Source organism: Ahaetulla prasina, chromosome 2, assembly GCF_028640845.1.
Source record: "Ahaetulla prasina isolate Xishuangbanna chromosome 2, ASM2864084v1, whole genome shotgun sequence".
In the NCBI taxonomy this organism is placed as follows: Eukaryota; Metazoa; Chordata; class Lepidosauria; order Squamata; family Colubridae; genus Ahaetulla; species Ahaetulla prasina.
In genome coordinates this window covers 290,240,206-290,264,561 of record NC_080540.1, presented here as the reverse complement: position 1 = coordinate 290,264,561, position 24,356 = coordinate 290,240,206, and the positions used below count along the sequence as shown (strand labels likewise).

The 24,356-nt window shown below is 44.2% G+C and overlaps 1 protein-coding gene across 4 annotated transcripts in view; it reads right to left on the bottom strand.

Moving 5' to 3' along the window:
- Positions 1-24,356, bottom strand: part of DYM (dymeclin) — a 291,188-nt gene that overhangs the window by 9,829 nt on the left and 257,003 nt on the right. The window contains exon 18 of one of the 4 annotated variants that reach the window (XM_058170967.1): positions 18,281-18,349. The exons of the other annotated variants lie outside the window; for them this stretch is intronic. Within the exon in view, the coding sequence (XP_058026950.1) occupies positions 18,296-18,349 (54 nt within the window). The 3' untranslated portion in view covers positions 18,281-18,295. Of the gene's footprint in view, positions 1-18,280; positions 18,350-24,356 lie in introns of those variants that run through there. 4 annotated transcript variants of the gene reach the window in all.

Sequence of the window (24,356 nt, the reverse complement as noted above, 5' to 3'; positions counted from 1 at the left end):
CTCCCTCCGCCCCCCCCCACCGCCGCCTTCGACAGAGAGTCGCCTCCACAAACACAGGGAGATGTTTCGGTTGAAGTGTCTACATGGTATGCAGCCATGCCTGCCTGATAATATCTTTATGCCTTTTTTTGGACTTAAAAGACGAGACATCCAGCCATGGAAAAACTCATAGTTAAGAGAAATGAAGCAGAGCAGTGGAAATTTACAAGGCAAAGTAGCACCCACCTGCTTTCATCTGCAGACATGCTAGGCGACTCATTATAATCTGAATGCTAAATGAATTTAAAGGACCAGCCGCGTGGTTCTCCCTCTCTCATACAGACATATTCAACTCCCCCCCCCCGATCTTCCTTTAAGTAGCTTACAATCAGGGGTGGGCTGCTGGGGATTCGAAAGAACCTCTAGCTTAGATTCTGTGCAGTTCGGAGAACCCCCAAATCCCACTCCTGGCTGGCCCTGCCCCCCCAGTCCCCACGTGGCCCATTTTGGATGCAAGTAAGTGCAGGGCGCATATGGAGGCTTGGAGGGGGGAGTTCTGGAGGCCGGAAACAGGAGGAAAGCCGCCGGAGCCCGGGGGGGCAAAAAGGCCCCCCCACCATGGTACAGGAGGCTGACTAGGCCACGCCCACAATGGCCACGCCCACCCAACAACCGGGCAGAGAACCCGTAGCTAAAATTTTTGAAGCCCACTCCTGCTTATAATTAATGGCTCTGGTGGCTCTACAGACTTACGGGACCGCCTGCTGTTACCACATGCCTCCCACCGACCCGTGCGCTCTCACAGAGAGGGTCTTCTCAGGGTGCCGTCTGCCAAGCAGTGTCGGCTGGCGGCCCCCAGGGGAAGGGCCTTCTCTGTGGGAGCACCTACTCTCTGGAACAAACTTCCCCCCGGTTTATGCCAATTGCCCGACCTTCGGACCTTTCGCCGGGAACTGAAAACTTATTTATTTATCCAAGCGGGACTGGCCTGATTTTTTAAAATTTAAAATTTAAAATTTTAAAATTTTATTGGGTATTTTATAGGGTCAATTGGACGGTTTTAATTTCGGCCTTTATTGAATAAGTTTTTTAATTGTTATTTTAGTGTGTATATTAATTGTTTTAATGTAGGCTGTACACCGCCCTGAGTCCTTCGGGAGAAGGGCGGTATAAAAGTTTAATTAAATAAATAAATAAAATAAATAGTGCAGTCTGTTATTAACACAGCTGCTTGCAATTACTGCAGGTTCAAGTCCCACCAGGCCCAAGGTTGACTCAGCCTTCCATCCTTTATAAGGTAGGTAAAATGAGGACTCAGATTGTTGGGGGCAATAAAAAGTTGACTTTGTATATAATATACAAATGGATGAGACTATTGCTTAACACAATGTAAGCCGCCCTGAGTCTTCGGAGAAGGGCGGGATATAAATTCAAATAAATAAATAAATAAAATGCTCCCAGGTCATCCTTAGGGCATCCGTACTGGGAAGCACAGCTTCCCATAAAAATGCTCCTTTGCTTTAAGAGCAGACCGTGTTCTCATCAGTGAAGGACCCGCGGTGCTTGGGCTGTTGGCAGACTTTTGCTGTGAACTGTATAAGTTATTCCGACCGTTAAGGAAAATCATGACTGGCATATTTCTCTGAAGAAATATTTGTTCGTTTCTTTTCATCTTCTCCTCTTCCTGTTTGTCAAGATGCTATCGGTTTCCTAAGCCTAACTACTCTCCCTTCTCTCTCCTCCAGGATGTGAGTAGAAGAGCTTTGTGGGACTCAAATATTTTTATTTAATTTTATTTATTTTTTTTGGCACCAGAGTTCTTTTCGTGTCTCTTGGCTTATTTCATCCAGTTAAGAGCCATGATGGCGAACCTATGGCACACGTGTGGCACATGTTGTGGTCCTCCAGCAGCCTGCGGAGCTGGCAATGGAGTTGGACAGCTATGAGGCTGAGGAAGAACTTGGGCCAGTCCTGGAGGCTGGGGAAGGCCCGGATGAGGGCTTTGCATTGGAGGCAAAGATGGGGCCAGGGCCATCGGGGAGTGAGGTGCAGACTCCAGAGCCTCCAGAGACTGACAGTAGTGAGGCAGAGGAACAGGAGGAGCCTGTTCTTAATGCACACATGAGAAGAGCTGCCGGAAGGCAAGAGCAGCTCAAGCAAAGAGGACAACTCGGGAGGAGGGCCAAGAAATTATTGGCCTCTCCCATAAGGCTTAAAACAGACCAGCAACAGCGTTTGGGCTTTGCTGAAAAACAATGTTGGTAGCTTCGTCTTCTTGCATTTATTTTTGTATCAGTGTTTACTGAATATTTGCCAAGAAAGGCCTTTGACAGTTTGCCTAATTGGACCAAGGTTGGTGATAGGACTGAGGAATTGTGTTATGAAGAATTTGTTTTGTTTTAGTTTGGACGACGCTGAGAATGAGTTTAATTCTCAGCTGTTCTAATGAAGTCTGTTTGTTTTTGAACTGTTTGCGTCTACTACTACCTACTTGGGCCTGGGTCACAAGCACAACAGCACACAGAGCCATCTCTCCAGGCACGTGAGCCATTGCCCACTACTCTTCCGGGTTCTGGTGCGCCGGCCAGCTGGTCTTCAAGCATGTGGGAGCGCTGGAAACTGGAACAGCAGCCGCCCAACACACATCGGAAAGATGATCTTCCGGTTTCCAGCATACGCATGCGCACCGGCCAGCTGCGCGCCAAAAACCGGAAGACCAGGTGGCCGGTGCACGTGCCAGAAACCGGAAGATCATCTTCCTGGCGCATGCATGCATACCAGGCGGCTGCTCTTCCAGTTTCCGGCAGGCGCACCAGCCAGCTAGTCTTCACACCCTCATTCATGCCAGAAACCAGAAAATGAAGAACCCCGCTTTGGCCGTTGCTGCTGAAAAGATTCGCCAACACTGAGTTAGAGCCTCCACATCACAAATAATGCATGACAACCCTTCCCCCTCCCAGTTCTCTGCTCTCCATCCACCCATCTTTCTTTCTTTTTTTGATAATTGTTTTGTATTTCTTCTTGTGTTCTTTTTCATTGTTTATTTTATTTTATTGTTCTATTATCTAACTTCTGCTCTATGCAGAAGTTTCATTCCCCCCCCACCCCCTTTGTATTGCTGAAACCTGTCCAGAGTAGCCCTAGGGTGAGACAGGTGGCAAATAAATTAAACAAACAAACAAACAAACAAACAAATAAATAAAGGGCCTCTGGTGGCTCAACAGACTAATGCAGCCTGTTATTAACAGCAGCTGCTTGCAATTACTGTAGGTTCAAGTCCCACCAGGCCCAAGGTTGACTCAGCCTTCCATCCTTTATAAGGTAGGTAAAATGAGGACCCAGATTGTTGGGGGCAATAAAGTTGACTTTGTATATAATATACAAATGGATGAAGACTATTGCTTGACATAGTGTAAGCCGCCCTGAGTCTTCGGAGAAGGGTGGGATATAAATGCAAATAAAAATAAATAAAAAAATAAAAAAATAAAAACTAAAAGCTTCCGATATGAAAAGAACCATCCAAGCTCCAGCTAAATGGTAAAGCAGAGGACCAGAAAAACAAAAAAAAAAACCAAATGAACCCCATTCTTGTCCACTTACCTCTACGATTGATAGATTGATTGATAAATCTGCACTACTATTAATCTTCTCATTGTTCCCATCACCCATCTCTTCCACTTATGACTGTATGACTGTAACTTTGTTGCTTGTATCCTTACGATTTATATTGATATTGATCGGTTCCTGATTGCTTATTTGTACCCTATGACTATCATTAAGTGTTGTACCTTATGATTCTTGATGAAGGTATCTTTTCTTTTATGTACACTGAGAGCATATGCACCAAGAAAAATTCCTTGTGTGCCCAATCACACTTGGCCAATAAAAAATTCTCTTCTCTTCTCTTCTCTTCTCTTCTCTTCTCTTCTCTTCTCTTCTCTTCTCTTCTCTTCTATTCTATTCTATTCTATTCTAATATGATAGCAGTGTTCCAATACCTGAGGGGCTGCCACAAAGAAGAGGGAGTCAAGCTATCCTCCAAAGCACCTGAAGGCAGGACAAGAAGCAATGGGTGGAAACTAATCAAGGAGAGAAGCAACCTGGATACTAAGGAGAAATTTCCTGACAGTGAAAACAATGATTTGGTGGAATGGCTTGCCTTCGGAAGTTGTGGGAGCTCCAACACTGGAGGTTTTCAAGAAGAGACTGGAAAATCATTTGTCTGAAATAGTATAGGGCAGGGGGTTGGACTAGAAGACCTCCAAAGAGCCCCTTCCGACTCTGTTATTCTGATTTGTCCTACGTACTGGCATTAAACGTGGCTTTGTGTATCTATTCCTTTTTTGTTGCCTCACCTCCAGACTCAAGAGTTGTGAGTAGCTCGTTATGATTAAGGACAGAAGGAAACAGGGATTGAAGTTTGTGGGAAGCAATGGGAGCCAATCACGGTTTTCTTTTGGGAACAATTTCCAGGGTTTTCTCATTTAAGGGGGCTGCTGGTTTTGCTTCTCGATATGTAGAACCAGGAAAAAGACTCCATGGACAGTAAAAACTCATTGTGAGAAGGAACTTTCCGAAGACCTTCCGGCAATCTGGAAATTTACAAAAGGCCCCAACCTTCCCCTGCACATTCTTCAGCGGCTGCTCTTCGTTATTTATTTATAACATAGTTTATTGCCGAATCTACAATACTCAGTTAAAATATCCAAAAAGAATAAAACCTGCAAGAGAATTAAAATATCCATGGGAATTTCAACATCCACAATTCAGTCAGTATCCAAGTGCATTAAGATTGATTGACTGACTGACTGACTGACTGACTGATGATTCGGCCGAAGAGGTTGTAGAAAAAATGCTTTTAAATGCCTCTCACGATCCCAGCTGAGCTGCGCGATCATCAGAGGCTTTTTTTTAACTTTTAAAAGCATTTTTTCAGCCGAAGAAAAAATGCTTTTAAAAGTAAAAAAAAGCCTCTGATGATCGCGCAGCTCAACTGGGCATGGGGGGTGGGGGGCCGGGGAGTTTTGCTACCGGTTCTCCGAACCACTTGCTGCCATTGCTACTGGATCAAGCGATCCGGTCCGAACCAGGAGCATTTCACCCCTGAAATGTATCATATAAAACAGAGGTTCCCAATCTTTTTCGGTTTGCGGCTCCCATAACACTTCGGATTTTTTCCGCGGCTCCCTTAATAGGTACATCCGATTTTTTTTTTAATTTTTGTCTTTTTTTCTGAATTTTTTTCTGAAAGCTGAAATCTTTTCTGTTAACTTTAAAATGTGCATATTGCCTCCTTGTAAAGAGAGATTCAACACATTCAACTTTTCAAAGATATCACATAGGTATGTGAGTTTAATCAAAAAGTCTGTTTCTACAAAGTGTTTGGCATACTCATGTTTTGCTGATGGACGCGCCGTCTCCTTTGATGGGAGCGGCCTCTGTGGAACTTTCCCAGGCGTGGGGGTCCCTGCTTAGGTCTCGGAGTTTGGCCTCTCGCGATCCCCTTGTTCCCTCGGGTCTCCGCCTTGTGGAGGAGGTGGCTGTTCTCGCCTCCAGCCTGGCTCACCTGGGAGGAACTAACGAGGTGGTTTTGCTATTTTCTGCGCAGCCCCTCTTTCCCGATGCCGTCGAGCGTGGTGGCCGCGGCCGTGTTGGGCAGCGTGTCGGGTGGTCTGGGAGGCCAGTGGCGTCGCGGGCAGACTGGAGGGGAGGTGCGCCGTTGCTTCGTCAGGCGGCGGGTCTGGGCGGGCGCTGTGGTTCAGGCGGGCGGGCGGGGCCGGAGCTCGCGCTTCTCCTTTGGTCCGTCGTCGGCGTCTGCCGTCTTCCTGCCTGCTGTGGCCTGCCCCGCGGGGGGTGTGGGTGCGGCTGTGCGGGGGTCCCTTGGCTTTTGGAGTTGTCCCGAGTTGCGGTGTGCGAGTCCCGGTTGCTGCGGCCGTGTCTGGCTTTGTGCGTCTGGGATCTCGCGGCACCGCGTGTGGAGCGGACGCTGCTTCTTCGCGGCTCCCTTGTGGCGGTGGCGCGGCTCCCTGGGGAGCCGCGGCTCACAGTTTGGGAATCACTGATATAAAACAATAAAAATATTTACAAAAAACCCGTTCAGGAGGACTCTGTCTCGAGACAGATATATTGAGCAACAGTTGACGAAAATGAGAAGATACCATTAAACAAATGTTGTAAACTACTGACAAAAAAAAGGCATGAATGTAGGTTTTAGTGCCCAACCGTTGTTTAAACATTTGTGACCCCACTAAGCACACAAAGCGATTGACTTTTCTGGAAGGTAAACACAACCTCTTCGGGTGTTTCTGAGTTTGGGGAATTAAAAATGAAAAAAAAACCCGTCATCTGAAGAGCGGCATTCCCCCCCCCCCCCGTTATGAAAAATACAGCCCTTGCTCCGATCGCCTCATCCTACTGCAGAAAGGAAGAGGAATATATTAGGGAACTACGGGAGACAACTTTTATTGACCTGAAACTGAAATGAAATTCTCCCTTGTGAGGGATTTGTGTGGAAGAGCTGCTTAAGCAAAAACATCCTCTTTTGAAACTCCCCCGTTTCCTCGCTGAAATGCAAATATTTTGCACCGTGAATGAAGATCAGGAGCCTGGACTTAGATAAAGGATCCTTAGGAAACTCCTGCACGGTGAAATTAGTGCTATGGTGTTCTGAACTTTGGCAACCAGTTTTGGTCACCACACTGTAAAAAAGATGCTGAGACTCTAGAAAAAGTGCAGAGGAGAGCAACCAGGATGATGAGGGGACTGGAGGCTAAAACATATGAAGAACGGTTACAGGAACTGGGCATGGCTAGTCTACTGTAGAGAAGGACCAGGGGGGACATGATAGCAGTGTTCCAATATTTGAGGGGCTGCCGCAGAGACGAATGGGTTCAAGGTGTTTTCCAAAGCACTTGAAGGCCAGACAAGGAATAATGGATGGAAACTGACCAAGGAGAGATTCAATCTAGAAATGAGGAGGAACTTTCTGACAGTGAGAACAATCAACCAGTGGAACAGAAGTTGCCTTCAGAAGCTGTGGGAGCTTCATCACTTGAGACTTTCAAGAAAAGATTGGACTGCCATTTGTCAGAAATGGTGTAGTGGCTCCTGCTTGAGCGGGGGATTGGACTAGATGACCTATATACTATTTTATGTGCATGACTGCATTCCCACTCATGCTAGTAATACTATTATTAAATTTGCAGATGATACTACAGTGGTGGGACTCATCTCTGGGGGGGTGTGGGGGGATGAGTCTGCCTATCGAGATGAGGTGGACTGGTTGCTTTCATGGTATGGAGACAGTAACTTGGTCCTTAACACCAATAAGACCAAGGAGCTTATAGTGGACTATAGAAGGAATAGATCAGACATCCAGCTCTTGCTTATCAATGGAGACCGAGTGGAGCAAGTGGCCAGTTTTAAGTTTCTGGGTGTTATCATAAAAAGAGGACCTGACCTGGGGCACTCATATTGCAGCACTGGTCAAAAGGGCCCAGCAGAGATTATACTACCTGAGACTTCTCAGGAATCAAAACTGATGAAAAACTGCTGGTGACCTTCTACCGCTGTATCACAGAGAGTATCTTAACTTACTGCACCTGTGTATGGTTTGCCAATTGCACAATGGCAGATAGGACAGCGCTCCAGAGGGTCAACATCATTGCCCAGAGGATCATTGGTTGCCCTCTCCCCTCTTTGGAAAAGCTTTATAGCTCACACTGCCTTAAGGAAGTTCAAAACATTCTTAAAAATCCATCTCATCCTGGGCACCCTTTTTTTTTTTTGAACTATTACCATCTGGCAGACGGTACAGGATAATAAAACCAAGGACAAATAGGTTGAAAAAAAGCTTATATCAAAGGGCAGTAATTATATTGAATTCTACTGTATAGTGCAATATTAATGCAATATCAGGGGTTTTCAGTTCAATTGTATAGAATGTGAAGGATGTGCGTTCGTGTTTTATTTTTATAATTATAATGTACACTAAAGATGACATTTAATTTCATTGTACGAGGTGCAATGACAATAAACTAAACTAAGCTTCCACCTTTCCCAACATCAGGGTCTTTTCCAAGGAATCGTCTCTTCTCATTAGGTGGCCAAAGTATCTGAGCTTCAGCATCAGCATCCGTCCTTCCAAAGAACAGCCAAGATTGACTTCTTTTAGGATTGGCCAATTTGACCTCCTTGCAGTCCAAGAGACCCTCAAGAGTGTTCTCCAACACTACGACCATCAATCCACCATCAAGTGCTTGAAAGCAAAACCTGGGCACTTTCCAATTCAAAATTCTTTTGCAAGACTGGGATTTATCAACAGAATCCAATGGCTTTTGGGCCGCTGCAGGAGTCTACGTCATAACTCTGCAAATAAACAATGCTTACTTTATTGGAAAATGTATGGGATGCATCGATCTTTAGGTGCACAGATGAAGCCCAACAGTGATAATCTATTTTTTGTATTTCTATATGATATGCTGGCTAAAATTGAACAGACCCACCTACAAGGATTTTTGCACTTCAGGAGTGATACAGATATTAATGAAAACATTATTAATACAATTATTTTAGGGTAATCCTAATTTGGGGCCCCCCCAAATGCCAGGCTTTTTTTTTTTTACATACTAAAAAGCAGAGACATCACCCTGCCAACAAAAGTGCGTGTGGTCAAGGCTATCGTTTTCCCAGTTGCAATGTATGGCTGTGAAAGTTGGATCATAAGGAAGTTGGATCATAAGGAAGGCTGAGCGCCAAAGAGTTGAGGCCTTTGAACTATGGTGCTGGAGAAGACTCCTGTGTGTCCCTTGGACTTCAAGGCAATCAAACCGGTCAGTCCTAGAGGAGATCAACCCTGACTGCTCTTTAGAAGGCCAGATCCTGAAGATGAAACTCAAATACTTTGGCCACCTAATGAGAAGGAAGGACTCACTGGAGAAGAGCCTAATGCTGGGAAAGATTGAGGGCAAAAGAAGAACGGGACGACAGAGAACGAGGTGGCTGGATGGAGTCACTGAAGCAGTTGGCATGAGCTTAAATGGACTCCAGAGGATGGAAGAGGACAGGAAGGCCTGGAGGAATGTTGTCTATGGGGTCACAATGGGTCGGACATGACTTCGCAACTAACAACAATAAAAATCCCAGGCTTTACCTTAAGAAGTTCACATGAAAGTTTTGACATTCAAGCAAGATGTCTTACTTTCCACAGCTTCTTAGCGGAAAGCACCGCTTGAAAATATGGGGGATACTCTATGTCAGGGGTCCCCAACCTCTGGGCCGTGGCCTAGTACTGGGCCACAACCCATTTGGAACCGGCCCATGCAAGCAGTGGGTAAGTGTGCCTGCCCCGCACAAGGAACCATTTCTTCTCTCCCCCTGCCCATCTGCAAAGCTGGAAAAGTTGGGGGCCATTGCTCTATGCCAGGGGTGTCCCAACCTTGGCAACTTTAAGTCTTGTGAACTTCAACTCCCAGAATGGCTGCCTGGGGAATTCTGGGAATTGAAGTCCACAGATCTTAAAGTTGCCAAGGTTGGAAAGCCCTGCTCTATGCTTTGATTCCGCTGACAATGTTTCTTTGTAAGGTTATGATTTTACGGATAAGGAACAGAAAAGACTAATAAACAAAGTGAGACAGAATTATTGGGAAAGTCGGCAATATAATGAAAGAAAAGCTCCTTCCAGTGCAGGGTATGAATTTAAGAATGCTTCACTGCGTAATTAGTTTTTGCTTGCCTGACGGATAATAATTTTATCTGTGCAGGCGCCCCCGCTCTCTTCCTCTTCTGATATGAGAGATTTATCTAACCTATTGCTCCACAATAACCTTCTCTCACTCAAATGTATTTCTCCTTTGATCGCCCTCTAAATTGCCCTACTACAAACTTCACTGTAACCCCTTCTTAAAAACTGTGAAAATAAGAGCTTTTTTTTCCTCATTTGCTTTTTTCCATAAAACCAGGGCTTTTAAGAAGAGACTGGACAGCCACTTGTCTGGAATCATATAGGACAGTGGTGGTTAACCTTTTTGGTGCCGAGTGCCCAAAGCGCGCACAAATGCATGTGTGTGTGCCGAACCCCCAAAATGCAATGTGAGCATGACCCCCATGCATGCACACGCGTCCCCCGTGCATGCGCCCCAGCCCTCCCCGTACATGAACCCCGCCCCCTCATGCCTCATTTTAGCTTCCAGGCTGGTGCAGGAGGCTTTCCAGGCCTGAAACGGGGCATGGGGAGGCCTTGCCCTGCGCCCTGTTTTGGCTGCCATGTTGGTGGAGGAGGCCCAAAACAGGGCACAGGGGAGCGCACACACAAGAACCCCCAAATGCAATGTGAGCACCTTGCACGCATGCGCCCTCCGCCCCCACATGCATGCACGCATCCGTGTATGTGCCCTGTTCCCTGCGCATGCGTGGCAGAGTCCAGCTGGCCAGTGGAGTCGCGCATGCATGCGCGGTAGAGCTGGGCTGGGGTGACGGCTGACGTGCCCGCAGAGAGGGCTCTGCATGCCACCTGTGACATGTGTACCATAGGTTTGCCATCACGGATATAGGATCTCCTGCTCGAGGAGGGGGTTGGGCTAGAAAACCTCCAAGATCCCTTCCAACTCTGTTATTCCCTTCTGGGATGAGGATGAAGATGAAGGTGAAGAGAGGTTTGCTTACTTGTTTGAGTGTTTGCACGGTTCCCAGGCCGCCCTGCATTATTTCTGCCCAACTTCCTGTTGGGTTAGAAAGAATAAGGAGAACAGCTTGAAAAGACAGGCTGTTCTTGTCAGAAGCCTGAATGGGGTTTGGAAAGAGGCTTTTGCGGGGAGCACAATGAAATTAAGACTGCTCTGTAACTTACCCCAATGTGGGGACTTACCCCAACGTTCAGTTAAAAAAAAAAAGGCACGAAATGAAGCGTAGCTGAAACCTTACCGCAATGCTGAGTTACAGAGTCTGTGAAAAAGCTTCCCTGCCCTCTAAGCACGGATCAATTTTTGGTGGGACAAATCAAGAACGCACCTTCTGGGACTTTGATGTACCCAGGCCCTGCAGGGACGCTGTCCGAGGCCTAGAATGGTGCAACGCAAGTTACTTTTGAATCACGGCTTCAGGAGAGAACTGAGATTGCCCAAATCCCCTCCTCTCTCGCCCTCATTTCAGGGGTGAAATGCTCCTGGTTCGGACCAGATCATCTGATCCGGTAATGATGGTGGCGGGTGGTTCGGAGAACTGGTAGCAAAAATCCCTGCCCCCACTCCAGCTGAGCTGTACGATCATCAGAGATTTTCTTTTTTTTACTTCTAAAAGTATTTTTTCTTCTGCCGAAAAAATGCTTTTAAAAGTAAAAAAAAAAGCCTTTAATGATCACGCGGCTCAGCTGGGATCATCAGAGCCTTTTTAAAGCATTTTTTCCCTCTGGCGATCCCAGCTAAATTGCCTGATCATCACAGGCTTTTAAAAGCATTTTTTTACAACCTCTTCGGCTGAAGAGGTTGTAGAAAAAATGCTTTTAAAAGTGAAAAAAGAAAGAAAGAAAGAAAATTGGCCACGCCCACCCTGTCACATTATCCCTACCACCACCAAGCCACGCCCACAGAACTGGTAGTAACAAATTTTACATTTCACTCCTGCCTCATTTCCAACCTCCATCATCCTCTCCTTTAATGCCACCACATTAGTGGTGGGTTGCTACCGGTTCTCACCGGTTCAGGAGAGCCGGTAGCAGAAATCTTGATATGAGCGCGAACCACCAAAACTCCTAACGTCAGCTGGGCCCTCCCGCCTGCCCCTACGCTATACCTACCTTTATTCCTTTGTTTTTAGCTCAGCTGTAAGGCGCGGCAGAGTTGTTTGCCATGCCTCAGCTGTTTTTTTACTCAATGCGCTTGCGCGAAATGCAAGTTTGGCACGCGTGCGAGGGAAGCAAGCATGCGTGTGATGATTGCGCACAAAGCGTGTGCGTGATGCGAACCGGTGGTAAAACCGGTTCGAACCCACCACTGCAACACATGAACCTCCAATTCCCACGTCAAGACCGAAGGATGGATGGAACCCGGCTACACAGGAGAGCTGTGGATGATGGGATGATAAACTAATCTGGGGGTTGAGCGTGCCAGGGACTGTTCTGCCACATTTACGCTTCAGAGATTAAGTAAACATCTCTTCAGCAAGCTGAAAGGATCTTTTCTCATTTTAAAAATAGCTTCTGTTTTGGGGTTGCGTTAAAAAGCCCTTTTCATGTGGGAGAGGAGCTGAAGGAGCGGCCGGTGAGTCAGCGGGCAAGATTTTTCTGACCGAGAATCTACAGACACCATTCTCCAGGGGAGCATTCACGGCAAAGAGACCAGCGAGCCACTGCCCGCTGGGTGAAAGGTGACGGCTGGCACCCACCCCAGCATCCATAAAGACCCCCCCCTGCTGCCTGTTTCAACCCTGGAGGGGGAGAAACAAGGGAGCCCCCTCTGCCTCGATCGGCCAAATCAAGAAAACTCCTGCCCTGCTCAGCAGAAGAAAAGTCTCTCAGCCTCAGGACTCCATTTTGGCTGCAGGAAGAGCTGCAGAGGGTCCAAAATGGACCCTTCCCTTTCCTTGTCCAAGTCCCTTGAAGGCTGTGCCAAGCTCTGCCCCATTTTACTTCCAGCAGCGACCTCCCCCAAAGCGAAACGTTCTGGGGCAAGCCATTGCAAAACTTTTGCAAAGGAAGACATTCTCGATTTTGGACGTTTTTAATCTGAGCAAGCCAGACCTGTAAATATTACAGAATGATAACAATTACTTAAGAAACTAGAGACAGACTTGGTGTCACCAGTTGTTAACTTTCTGATCAGGCCAGTTTAAGGAAGTGGGCCCTTATCTGTCTTAGTTCAGGACATGCTGACTAACGCCCCGACGGAGGCAACAGACCTTTGGCTCCATAATCTTTGTGTATTGGAAAATATACGCGGCTGGCTGACCCGGTTCACTTCTAAGTTAACCGAAGGACCCAGAAGCAAATAGGGACTGGGTTGCTGCCTGGGTTCAGAAGGGCAGACGTCAAAATTGGAGAAAAATCAAATGTGATTATTTCTGTTTAGAGAAAGGAGACAAGAGCAAAGTCTTTGAGAGTTCATTTTTCTGAGAGAGACAACAAGCAAAGCAAAAAAAACACACACACACACAAAAAAACCCCAAAAAACCTGATAGCGATGGAAGAAGAAGATGCCTTCAAGCCAGGGCTGGTGTGTTTTGTTAGTTTGCCATGACTGCGTCTCTCCAGTATCTCTAGTGCAGAGTCTCAATGTGGTAACAAGTCTCAATGTGGAGCCCCCACAATGACCTACGACTGGGGTCTCCAACCTTGGCAACTTTAAGACTTGTGGACTTCCAACTCCCAGAATTCTGGGAACTCTGGGATTTGAAATCCACAAGTCTTAAGAGTTTGCCAAGGTTGGAGACCCCTGATCTACGAGATCAGAAAAACTGCCTTCATCCATCCCAATTTTATATTCTGTGATTGGGGACCTTGAGACCTTAGGAGGACAACTGAGTAACCTGAGCAGAATGGAGGAAATAGCTCAAGTGCTGCTCATCACTTCTTTCGACTACAACTTGCAAGTCAAGAATGGTTAGAAGGCAGACGTGAAGGTGTGAAATTCAGCACCCATAAAACTGCTCTTGGGGTCCTTAGTAAGTCACAGGGTTGTGGTGGGAGCAGAAGTTGCAATCCACAGAATTTTGGCTGCCAAGGTTCAAACTCCCCAGTTAGCAAATTTGAGGGCTGGTTCCAGCTAGTCTTAATGGGAGGTGGAGTGAGAACAAACCCAGGATCCTGCAGGGTTTTGAACTCTCTCCATTCCTGTTTAATATGTACAGGAAGCTGCTGGGTAAGAGCATCCAATGAATAGGATGAGGTATCATCACGTCAGATAATGTCCACCTTTTATCTCTACCCCAAAGCGATGCTATTAAAAGTTGGGTGTGTCTGGATGCTTTGGGGATCTAATTCAACTCTAGCAACGTTGAGTGGAGCTCTGGATTTTTCCTATCTCTTGTTCAGAAAGGGGCTGCCCTGCTCAAAGGAAATCACGATATAAAAAAGACGTGGAGATTCTAGAAAGAGTGCAGTGAAGAGCAAAAAAACCGATTAGGGGACTGGAGATTAAAACATATGTCTTGTTTAATGAAAAGAAGGACTAGGGGTAACATAGAATAGAATAGAATAGAATAGACTTTTTTTTTTATTGGCCAAGTGTGATTGGACACACAAGGAATTTGTCTTGGTGCATACGCTCTCAGTGTACATAAAAGAAAAGATACGTTCATCAAGGTACAACATTTACAAGACATTACATGATAGCAGTGTTCCAATATCTCAGGGGCTGCCACAAAGAAGAGGGGACCAACCTATTCTCCAAAGCAGCTGAAAGTAGGACAAGAAGAAATGGATGGAAGCTCATCAAGGAGAGAAGCAATCTAGAAATAAGGACAAATTTCCTGACAGTGAGAATAATCAATCAAGGGAACGGCTTTCCTGCAGAAGTTGTGGGTACTGCTCCATCAGTGGAGGTTTTAAAGAAGAGATTGGACAACCATTTGTCTGGAATGGTATAAGTGCCTGAGCAGGGGGTTGGACTAGAAGACCTCCAAGGTCTCTTCCAACTCTGTAATTCTGTTAAAAATAGTGTTCGGTGTCCTAGTTCCTGTCTGAGAAATGGATAGCAGTTGTGAGCAGGAGATGCTTCACACAGCTTGTTGCACATAATTGTGGCCATTCCTTGGATTGAGAGGCTCACAGTCACTCATGCCTTAGTCACTTCCCAAGCAGAGTACTAAAATAAGTTTATCACAAGTTCCCATTCCTACCCCCTTTTCTTACAAATCTCATTCTCTTTTCCTCCAGACGCCTCAACCTTCAGACGCTTCAAAATATGACATGTATTTCATATACTTCCTCGCCTCTCGGTTTGCCAAGATCTCTTCTTAGTCATTATAGTCCTCTGCAGTGTTTCTCAACCTCAGAGACTTGAGGGTGGGTGAACTTCAACTCCCAGAATTCCCCAACCACTGAGGCCTTTCATCTGAGCCAAAGCAAGGCCGTTTCCCTCACTTGTCAAAGCTGGATTGCGTGTTTCTTTAGGAAATTGAACATTTCATCCGAGCATGTTTCGATTTAAAATATTTATATCTAGCTGACTATGCACATAGCCATGTCAGCTCAGCCAATTAGCCACAGAAAGTCCCTGCTTATAAGGACAGTATGGATTATGGAAAAACGTGGTGCACAGACCTTCCATTATACTCTGAGTGCCAGTCAAGTAGGAATTTAATGCAGAGATAGAGCATTACATGAAATCATCATGTTTGAGCTTTACTATAGGATGCAGAGTCGGGAACGACTAGCATGTATATGAGAGGGGAACCTTTTATAGGATGCAGAAAATATGGCCTGACCTCTGAGCTGACCTCTCCTAAAATGAGAACCTCTTGTTAGGAAAGATGTCCCAGAATGACTACAGAGTAGTCTTCGATTTACAAACATTCGTTTAGTGACCGTTCAAAAGAACAGCCCTGAAAAAAGTGACTTATGACTGGTTTTCACACTTATGACGGTTGCAGCATCCCCATAGTCACGTGACCACAACTCAGGTACTTGGGCACTGGTTCACATTTATGACGGGTGCAGTGTCCCGTAGTCATATTTTGCAAGCTTTTGATCAGCAAAGTCAATGGGCAGCTAGATTCACTTAACAACCATATTACTAATTTAACAACTGCAGTGATTCACTTAAACAACTCTGGCAAGACAGGTGGTAAAACTCACTTAGCAACTGTCTCACTTAGCAACAGAAATGTTAAGCTTAATAGTGGTCATAAGTCAAGGACTACCTGTAGTTGGGGCCTGTTCTTGGGGTCAGCTACCCACCCCAGTTTGAAAAACATGGATTTGAGGCTCTTAGGAAAAGTTGCGGGAGATGTTTAAATAAGCTCCAATTAAGTGCCCCGATGACAAAGCGTTTTTCTCTTGAGTTTCTGTAGAACTGAAGTCTTGCAGCCTCTGGGATGACTCAGCGTCTGGCCATGAAAGGGGACCCAGTGTGGCCAAGTCAGAATGAAACTGAATGCCAGCAAGACTGTGAAGTAATGATGAACTCTGCAGAACTTCATTTATTTCTCCTTTTCCTAGGCTTTGGAAAGATGATGATTCTCTCTGCCAGGCCAATTTTCTTCAGAAAAAAGAATCAGCTAAAATTTGAGTTGCAGCCTATTTGCAAATCACATCGCGGAGAGTGGTCTAAGAGATGCAACAGCACACAGACATGCAAATTTCAAAACAGAAAGAGTGGGTCCCAAGGGTTTATAACATTCAGCAATTGCTAGATGGCATTTGCTTGCCTGACCTCTGCTCGGAGCCTCCTTCCAGGACAAATCACAGAACAAACTGTCCCTTGCTCCTTCCAAAAAAATGTGGATTTCCAAGAAAATGCTATATATTTCATATGACTGAACAGATGTTATAGATTAAAAACACAAAACACGCCTTGCTTAAATTAAAAGGATATAATTTTATTGGTGGCTAGTAGTCTTACATTCTATGGTACTCATTTTTTAGGGTGCATATGCATTCTTAACAGAGGTGGGGTTCAGCAGGTTCTGACCAGTTCTGGAGAACAGGTAGCGGAAATTTTGAGTAGTTCGGAGAACCGATAGTAAAAATTCTGACTGGCCTTGCCCCCATCTATTCTCTGCCTCCCAAGTCCCAGCTGATCGGGAGGAAATGGGGATTTTGCAGTAACTTTCCCCTGGATTGGAGATGGAATGGAGATTTTGCAGTATCTTTCCCCTGCCATGCCCACCAAGCTACGCCACACCCACCAAGCCACACCACGCCCACCAATCTGTGCCATGCCCACCAATCCATGCCACGCCCATCAAGCCACACCCACAGAACCAGTATTGAAAAATTTTGAAACCCACCACTGATTCTTAAGTATGTGTAGAGAAAAGTGGTCCATGGTGCTTTTTATACAGGCAGTCCTCAACTTACAACCATTCGTTTAGTGACTGTTCGAAGTTACAACGGCACGGAGAAAAGTGACTTATGACTGTTTTTCACACTTACAACCGTTGCAGCATCCCCACGGTCGCGCGATCAAAATTCAGACCCTTGGAACTACCGATAGCTCATATTTATGATGGTTGCAGGTTATGTGATCTACTTTTGCAACCCTCTGACAAGCCAAGTCAATGGGAAAGCAAGATTCTTTTTACAACCATCTTACTAACTTAACAATTGCAGTGATTCACTTCAGTAACTGCGGCAAATGGGGCAAAACTCACCCGTCTCACTTAGCAACAGAAATTTTGGGCTCAGTTGTGGTAACAGGTTGAAGACGACCTGTGCTGGCACATGACTGCTAAGCTGTCTCTTAAGTGAACTGCAATTTCTCCAAATATAGATTAGGCTGCTGCTTCCCCCATCAAAGCTTCAGCATTTTCCCATGGCTCCCAAGCAGAACTAAAAGCTGGTGAAAATGTTGATTTCTTGTTCTAGATCTTTGCACAGCTGACAGTACAAGAAATTGAGTTTCTTCACGCTTAAAGACATCATCAACCCACCCTTGTTAAGCTCTAAAACGGTAAATAATTTTGTGCTGGTTGTAGGGTTTTAACAAGGACCTATGAACAGGTGTCTAATCTTAGCAACCTTAAGATTTAGGAACCTCAACTCCCAGAATTCCCCTGCCAGCCATGCTGGCTAGGGAATTCTGGGAATTGAAGTCCACAAGTTACCAAGGTTGGACACCCCTGATCTATGGACTACCTAACTCAGAAAGCTCTGCTCTTTTAAATACTGTCACCTATGGAATGAAGATACCTCTTTTTCCCCTTTCTTCAAAGGCATTAATTGTACATACATGTAATTAAAGGTCTGCAAAGAAGAGATCTCTCTTTTTACCTTATTTGGGTATGTTCAAGGAGTGGGATGTCATAGCAACTAGAATCTAGGCATAATCAACCTTAACTGATGCTTTAGAAGTTCCCATCTGCCACTAAATCAATGAAGGTTTCTAATTCTTGTATCGTAAGAGAAATTTGGTTAGAAATATCAGATAACAGGGATCCAAAGCAGAACTCTGAGAAAGTTATGGACCTGAGTTATCATTTACACAAAGACAATACTGCATGCAGTTATCTTTAACAATTTTGCATTGGGAACGCCATTCTCTCAGTCTGAACAATGCCCTCCTATAATTTCTCCTTTGGTAAATTTACTTTTCATTCCACTTATAATGTCATACTGTTATTACTCATGTCACATCATTTTCTTTGAATCAATGAATCAATGTTCTTAATAACTCCAGGCTCGGAGAATCAACTTTTCCAAAATTGCAATAGGTTGAACCTTTTTAAAAAAAATAATGTACAGAATCGTTTATGTACTCAAAATTGCTGCATGTTCTCCTGCAGCGTGAAAATATCAGCCCCGTGATGTTTCTGCCATTATATAAGATTGAGCTAGGAACTTAGGGATATTTGAAAATGGTTTTTCTTCTTCTTTTTTTAGAAAAGCAAGAACAAAAATTGCTCAGCGAATCAATGTTAAATATGTCAAATGGCCTAAATATACTGTAATAATATAAAAACTGCTAGGAAGGGTGGAAGGGAGAAAATTTGCTTCCTGGCTACCTCTAAGCAATTATAGTTGTTCAAACTTTTGGTTGCAAGAATACTTTTAAAACCTAGACTGTAGTGGAGACGCAATTTACTCACATGTGAAAAAACTCACTTCCTATTATTGTACTAAACAAGCTAATTTGAGTTAATCACCTACAGCTCTATATGATTAACTGGTCTGTAAAGGAATACTGAGGAGCAGCCAGTCATACAGATACAAAAGGCAGCCTCTTTTAAGGAACAGCTGCTGCATTTCTTTTTTAACAGAGGGGAGACGCTTACTGTAAAAACAGCAAAAAGAAAATGGGAATCAAATAGATGCTTTGTCTCCTCTGTCGATCACCCTTGCCACGTTCAACTTCATGCCTTTACTTTCTTCTAGAGATAGCAATAGCACTTAGATTTATCTACTGCTCCATAGCCAGTGGTGAAATCCAATTTTTTTTTCTACCAGTTCTGTGGGCGTGGCTTGGTGGACGTGGCAGGGAAGGATACTGCGAAATCTCCATTCCCATCCCACTCCAGGGGAAGGATACTGCGAAATCCCCATTCCCTCCCCGCTCTGGAGCCAGCCAGAGATGGTATTTGCTGGTTCTCTGAACCACTCAAAATTTCCGCTGCCGGTTCTCCAAAACCTGTCAGAACCTGCTGGATTTCAACCCTGTCCATAGTGCTTTACAGACCTTTTTAAGCAGTTTACAGAATTAGCATATTGCTCCCCCAACAATCTGGATCCTCATTTGACCTACTTTGGAAAGATGGAAGGCTGAGTCAACTTTGAGCCGGTCAGGATCAAACCTCTGTGGGCAGAGTTAGCCTGCAATACTGCTTTCCAACCACCAGGGCTCTTAACCACAAATTCACAAAACACAAGTAACAGTGATAGAGAAGGAAACTTATTTGCTTAAAACTTATCTTAAAAATACTCTCTCAGTTACATATGAATTGCATGGCCTGATTAATGTAGAAATGCCAGGCTGAGACAACAAGAAACTCACCATCTGGGTTTAGCCAAGTTACTTGTTTTTAAGGACTTGTAATACTGGCTATATTGAAAATGAGAATATTCCCATGCTGCCTTGCAGGATCATTATATGTACATGTTCAGGATAGTTATAGAATACAGAATAATGAGGTTGGAATGGACCTTGGAGGTTTTCTAATCAAAACCCCTGTTCAAGTAGGAGACCCTATACTATTCAGGACAAATGACTGTCCAATCTCTTCTTAAAAACCTCCAGTGATAGGAGGACCAACAACTTTTGGAGGTAAGCTGTTCCACTGATTAATTGTTCTGTCAGCAAATTTCTCCTTAGTTCTAGGCTGGACCTCTCTTTAATTATCTTTACTCATCTGTTAAACTACTGAATTTCATAGATGACACAACAGTGATCGGTCTCATTCGAGACAATGATGAATCCGCATACAGATGGGAGGTTGAACGACTAGCCTCGTGGTACGACCAGAACAATCTGGAACTGAAGACACTCAAAACCGTAGAAATGGTGGTAAACTTTAGGAGAAACCCTCCCATGCTACCACCTTTTACAATACTAGACAACACAGTATAAACAGTAGAGTCCTTCAAATTTCTAGTTCTACCATATCTCAAGACCTAAAATGGACACCTAACATCAAAAACGTCATCAAAAAGCACAAGAAAGAATGTTCTTTCTGCGCCAACTCAGAAACTGCCCAAGGAGCTGCTGATCCAGTTCTACAGAGGAATTATTGAGTCTGTCATTTGCACCTCTGGTTTGGCTCTGCAACCCAACAAGACAGACACAGACTTCAAAGGATAATTAGAACTGCAGGAAAAACAATGGCTACCAACCTGCCTTCTATTGAGGACCTGTATACTGCACTAATCAAAAAGAGGGCTGTGAAAATATTTACAGACCCCTCACATCCTGGACATAAACTGTTTCAATTCCTACCCTCAAAACGACACTGTAGAGCACTGCACACCAGAACAACTAGACACAAGGAGAGTTTTTTCACGAACGCCATCACTCTGCTAAACAACTAATTCCCTCAACACCGTCAAACTATTTACTAAGTCTGCACTACTATTAATCTTCTCATTGTTCCTATCACCCATCTCCTCCCATTTATGGTTGTATGACTGTAACCTTGTTGCTTGTATCCTTATGATTTATATTGACTGCTCCCAATATGATTTGATTGCTTATTTGTACCCTATGACTATCATTAAGTGTTGTACCTTACAATTCTTGACAAATATATCTTTGATGTACACTGAGAGCATATGCACCAAAGACAAATTTCTTTTGTGTCCAATCACACTTGGCCAATAAAGAATTCTATTCTATTCTATTCTATTCCATCCATTACTCCTTGTCCTTCCTAAAAATTATGAATTAGTAATAATTATGAAAGGGTCTCCATTTAACAATAATTACCTCATTTGTAGAAAAATGTAGCCTCCTATTTTTTTCTGTCTTAAGGAAGTAGAGAAATAATGGGGCTGGACCAAGACAATATGACCTCTATGTTCTTTCTTAGACAACATCTCATCTCCCTAAACTATTTTGTCTTCAAGTATGGAGAAGAAAAGCATGTAAAGATGTTTTTAACAGCCAGGAGAGCTTTGAAAACAAGACTTTGGAATGTTTTCAACACCGTCCATGATGGATAGTTACCTGGAAAGAAAGACTCATTTGTTTAGCCTTCATTTTAAGCTGCTTTTATCCCCGTGGGGTCTAGACTGAGGAAGGTCAATGGTTGGCACAGACAAGGCCTGGTCTTGAGGGATCTCTGTAAATCCCAGGAAGTGGCAAAAGAAGACAGACAAACATCTTCACTGGGTCACAGAGTAGCCGGCTGGAAAAAGCAAACGTTAAGGAGATGAACTCAAGTGCATGAAGAGAGGTTGAGCTACAACAGCCTTCGTTTTCCACTGAGTCATTCCAAATAAACAAGCCAAAACTTCAGCAGCATGACTGTAAAATAGCTGGGTTTCAGGAACAGATCATAAGACAAGATGAAAACTAAATACGGCTCTTTGAGGGAAGAAAAACATGGGTATTAATGCCAGCTAAAAAAGGGATGAAATAAGAGTTAAAATTACAAACAGTTAGCCATGCCCTGAACGCCAGGCAGACAAAACAGAAATGAACATTTTATGTATGTACTTGTAGCCTGCCTTTATTATTTTTTACAAATAACTCAAAGTGGCAAACTACCTAATACTCCTCCCTCCTCCGATTCCCCCCCCCCCGGCAAACAACCCTGTGAGGTGGGTTGAACAAGTGACTAGCCCAAGGTTTGTCTGAAATGGTATTGGGTTTCCTGCTTGAGTAGGGGGTTGGACTAGAAGATCTCCAAGGTCCCTTCTAATTCTGTTATTCTGTTAAGGTTACCCAGCTGGCTTTCATGGCTAAGGCAGGATTTGAACTCACGGTCTCCTGGTTTCTAGCCTGGTGCCTTAACAATTAGACCAAACATCTTCAAGAGGAGTATGTAATAGGTTAAAAATAGTTGAGATGAGGCTACAAATGAGGTTTGGTAAAGAGGATCAGAATTCCAAATGTTTTATGGAAGATCAATGGTCAGTGCATATTTATTTCAAAACTAAGCTGCTAACCTGGGACACAAGAGTATTTGTAGTAATGTCTTTGAAATGTCCGTGTTTTTGACTCATGCTGGGTGGATTAAAAAAAAAAAGTGAGGAAGCTATATTTTAAACTAATTTCATTCGTTGACTGAAACTCTGCAGTTTCTTCCATATGTTTTTTTCCTCATCCCTCTTTCGTTCATCTTTATGGTATATAATTTAGTTTGAATTGAGAGTGTGACTAGTTTAAGGTCACCCAGTTAAATTTCCACACCTAAAGGTAGCCTTGAAACACGGGTGGGATTCAGCTGGTTTGTACCGGTTCGGGCAAAACAGTTGTTAATTTTAATCTGGTTCGCCGAACCGGTTGGTCCAAGGACTGGCTGACCCCGCCCATCCTGCCCCTCCCCTCCCAGGAGTCTCCACACAGCCCGTTTTGGATGCCAGACATGGGGAGGCTCTGCGAGGGTGAAAAACTGGAAGTACCAGAAGTCCAGAAATGGACCCATTTCCAGCCTCCGGGGAGCCTCCGGTGTCTGGGGCAGGCAGTTTTCACCCTCCTGGAGGCTCCAGAAAAGCCTCTGGAGCTTGGGGAGGGTGAAAACGTCCCCCCCCCATGATGGAGGAGGCCAAGTAGGCCACACCCCCATGGCTACACCCACCCAGCAACCGGACAGCAAACTGGTTGCTGAAATTTTTCAATCCCACCCCTGCCTTGAAATCCGTGTTTCCCTGCCTAATTCCCCATTGTACTTCATGCTGGAGTCTTGGTTTATTGTTTTTTAAAACGATGCATTATGAATACAGGGTAAATCAAATCTTGAGTTAGTTGGGAATTCTTCTGGCAGGAGCAGCTCAACAAAACTCATATGTAACTCAAGAACTCCCAATGGGCTCTCTTCTTAAGAATAAACCAAAGCTTCTCACTCTGAGGAGTTAACGGATGAATAAAGTAGCTTTTGATTCACATATAACAATAAACTGTGGACAAAGCCATCAGGTTAGCCATTGCAGCTGGCAGGATGATCCAAATGAAAGAAATTAACAGAATAACAAAGTTGGGAGGGACCTTGGAGGTCTTCTAATCCAACCCCCTGCTCAAGCAAGAGAGCCTGTAGTACTATTTCAGACAAATGGATGTCCTGAGTAATATCCTAATGTTACAATTGTTCTTGAATACCGTAATCCAAAATTCTAAGGAAATATGATTTATCACTGCATACAAATACTGCCATACCTTGCAAGAAAATGAAGATAAGCTATCTTTCTCAGGGAAAATATATTTAATAAGGAAATGTGGTGGACTCTGGTATTTTGATGAATCAACCGAGTGACAGATGCATTTGCAGGTCTGTCTAAAAAGATAAAAGCCTACAAGAATCAAGAGCCCTAATAAGGGACTAGCAACTTCTACTGTTACCATCTATCTCCACTTCCATCGGTGATGAGCTTGAAAGCCGTTTCCGAGACAAAAGCCAGCGTATTAACTTCAGTATATTAACTTCATATTTAACAGCTTTGCTGGACACAGATTTTTGGATTTCTTTGGAAAGTTAACAAAAACAGTTAACATTATACACGTATGGGCTGAAACAATTCCCTGTTGGCAAAGCTGTGTTCTATGCCAGACTTTGAGGAAACAATTTTAATTTTGGAGCTCTTTGGCATATAAACTTCAGGCCCAAATAAATGATAAAATCCCAAAACATTTCCCAGTCCTTTATTTTTCATTTAGGGTATGTTTTTACTGCTTGCCTAATTTAGCCTGAAACAAAGGCTATACACATCATAGAATGGTTTGCAGATGTTGAAAATAGCATTTTGCTTGTATCTAGGGAAGCATCATGTATGTTTGCGTGTCTCTTTGTGGTTTTCTCTTTCTCTCCTTCCCTTGGAACTATACTCCGAAGGACAAAATGCTTACATATATGTATATTCTGAAGAGTGCCAAGCCTATAGGGCTGCCAATCATGCGTGGCTTGCCAGGAAAAGATGTGATTTATACACATGTGCCATTCGTGAGTAAATACTGTTTGCACGTACTTAACACTCAGAAAAGATAGCAAACAAATTGAGCTGTAATGCACACTATGGCAAATGGCTTCCCAAACTAGTCATCCTGAATTATCATTTTAGGGAGCTTTTTTTTAAAAAAAAA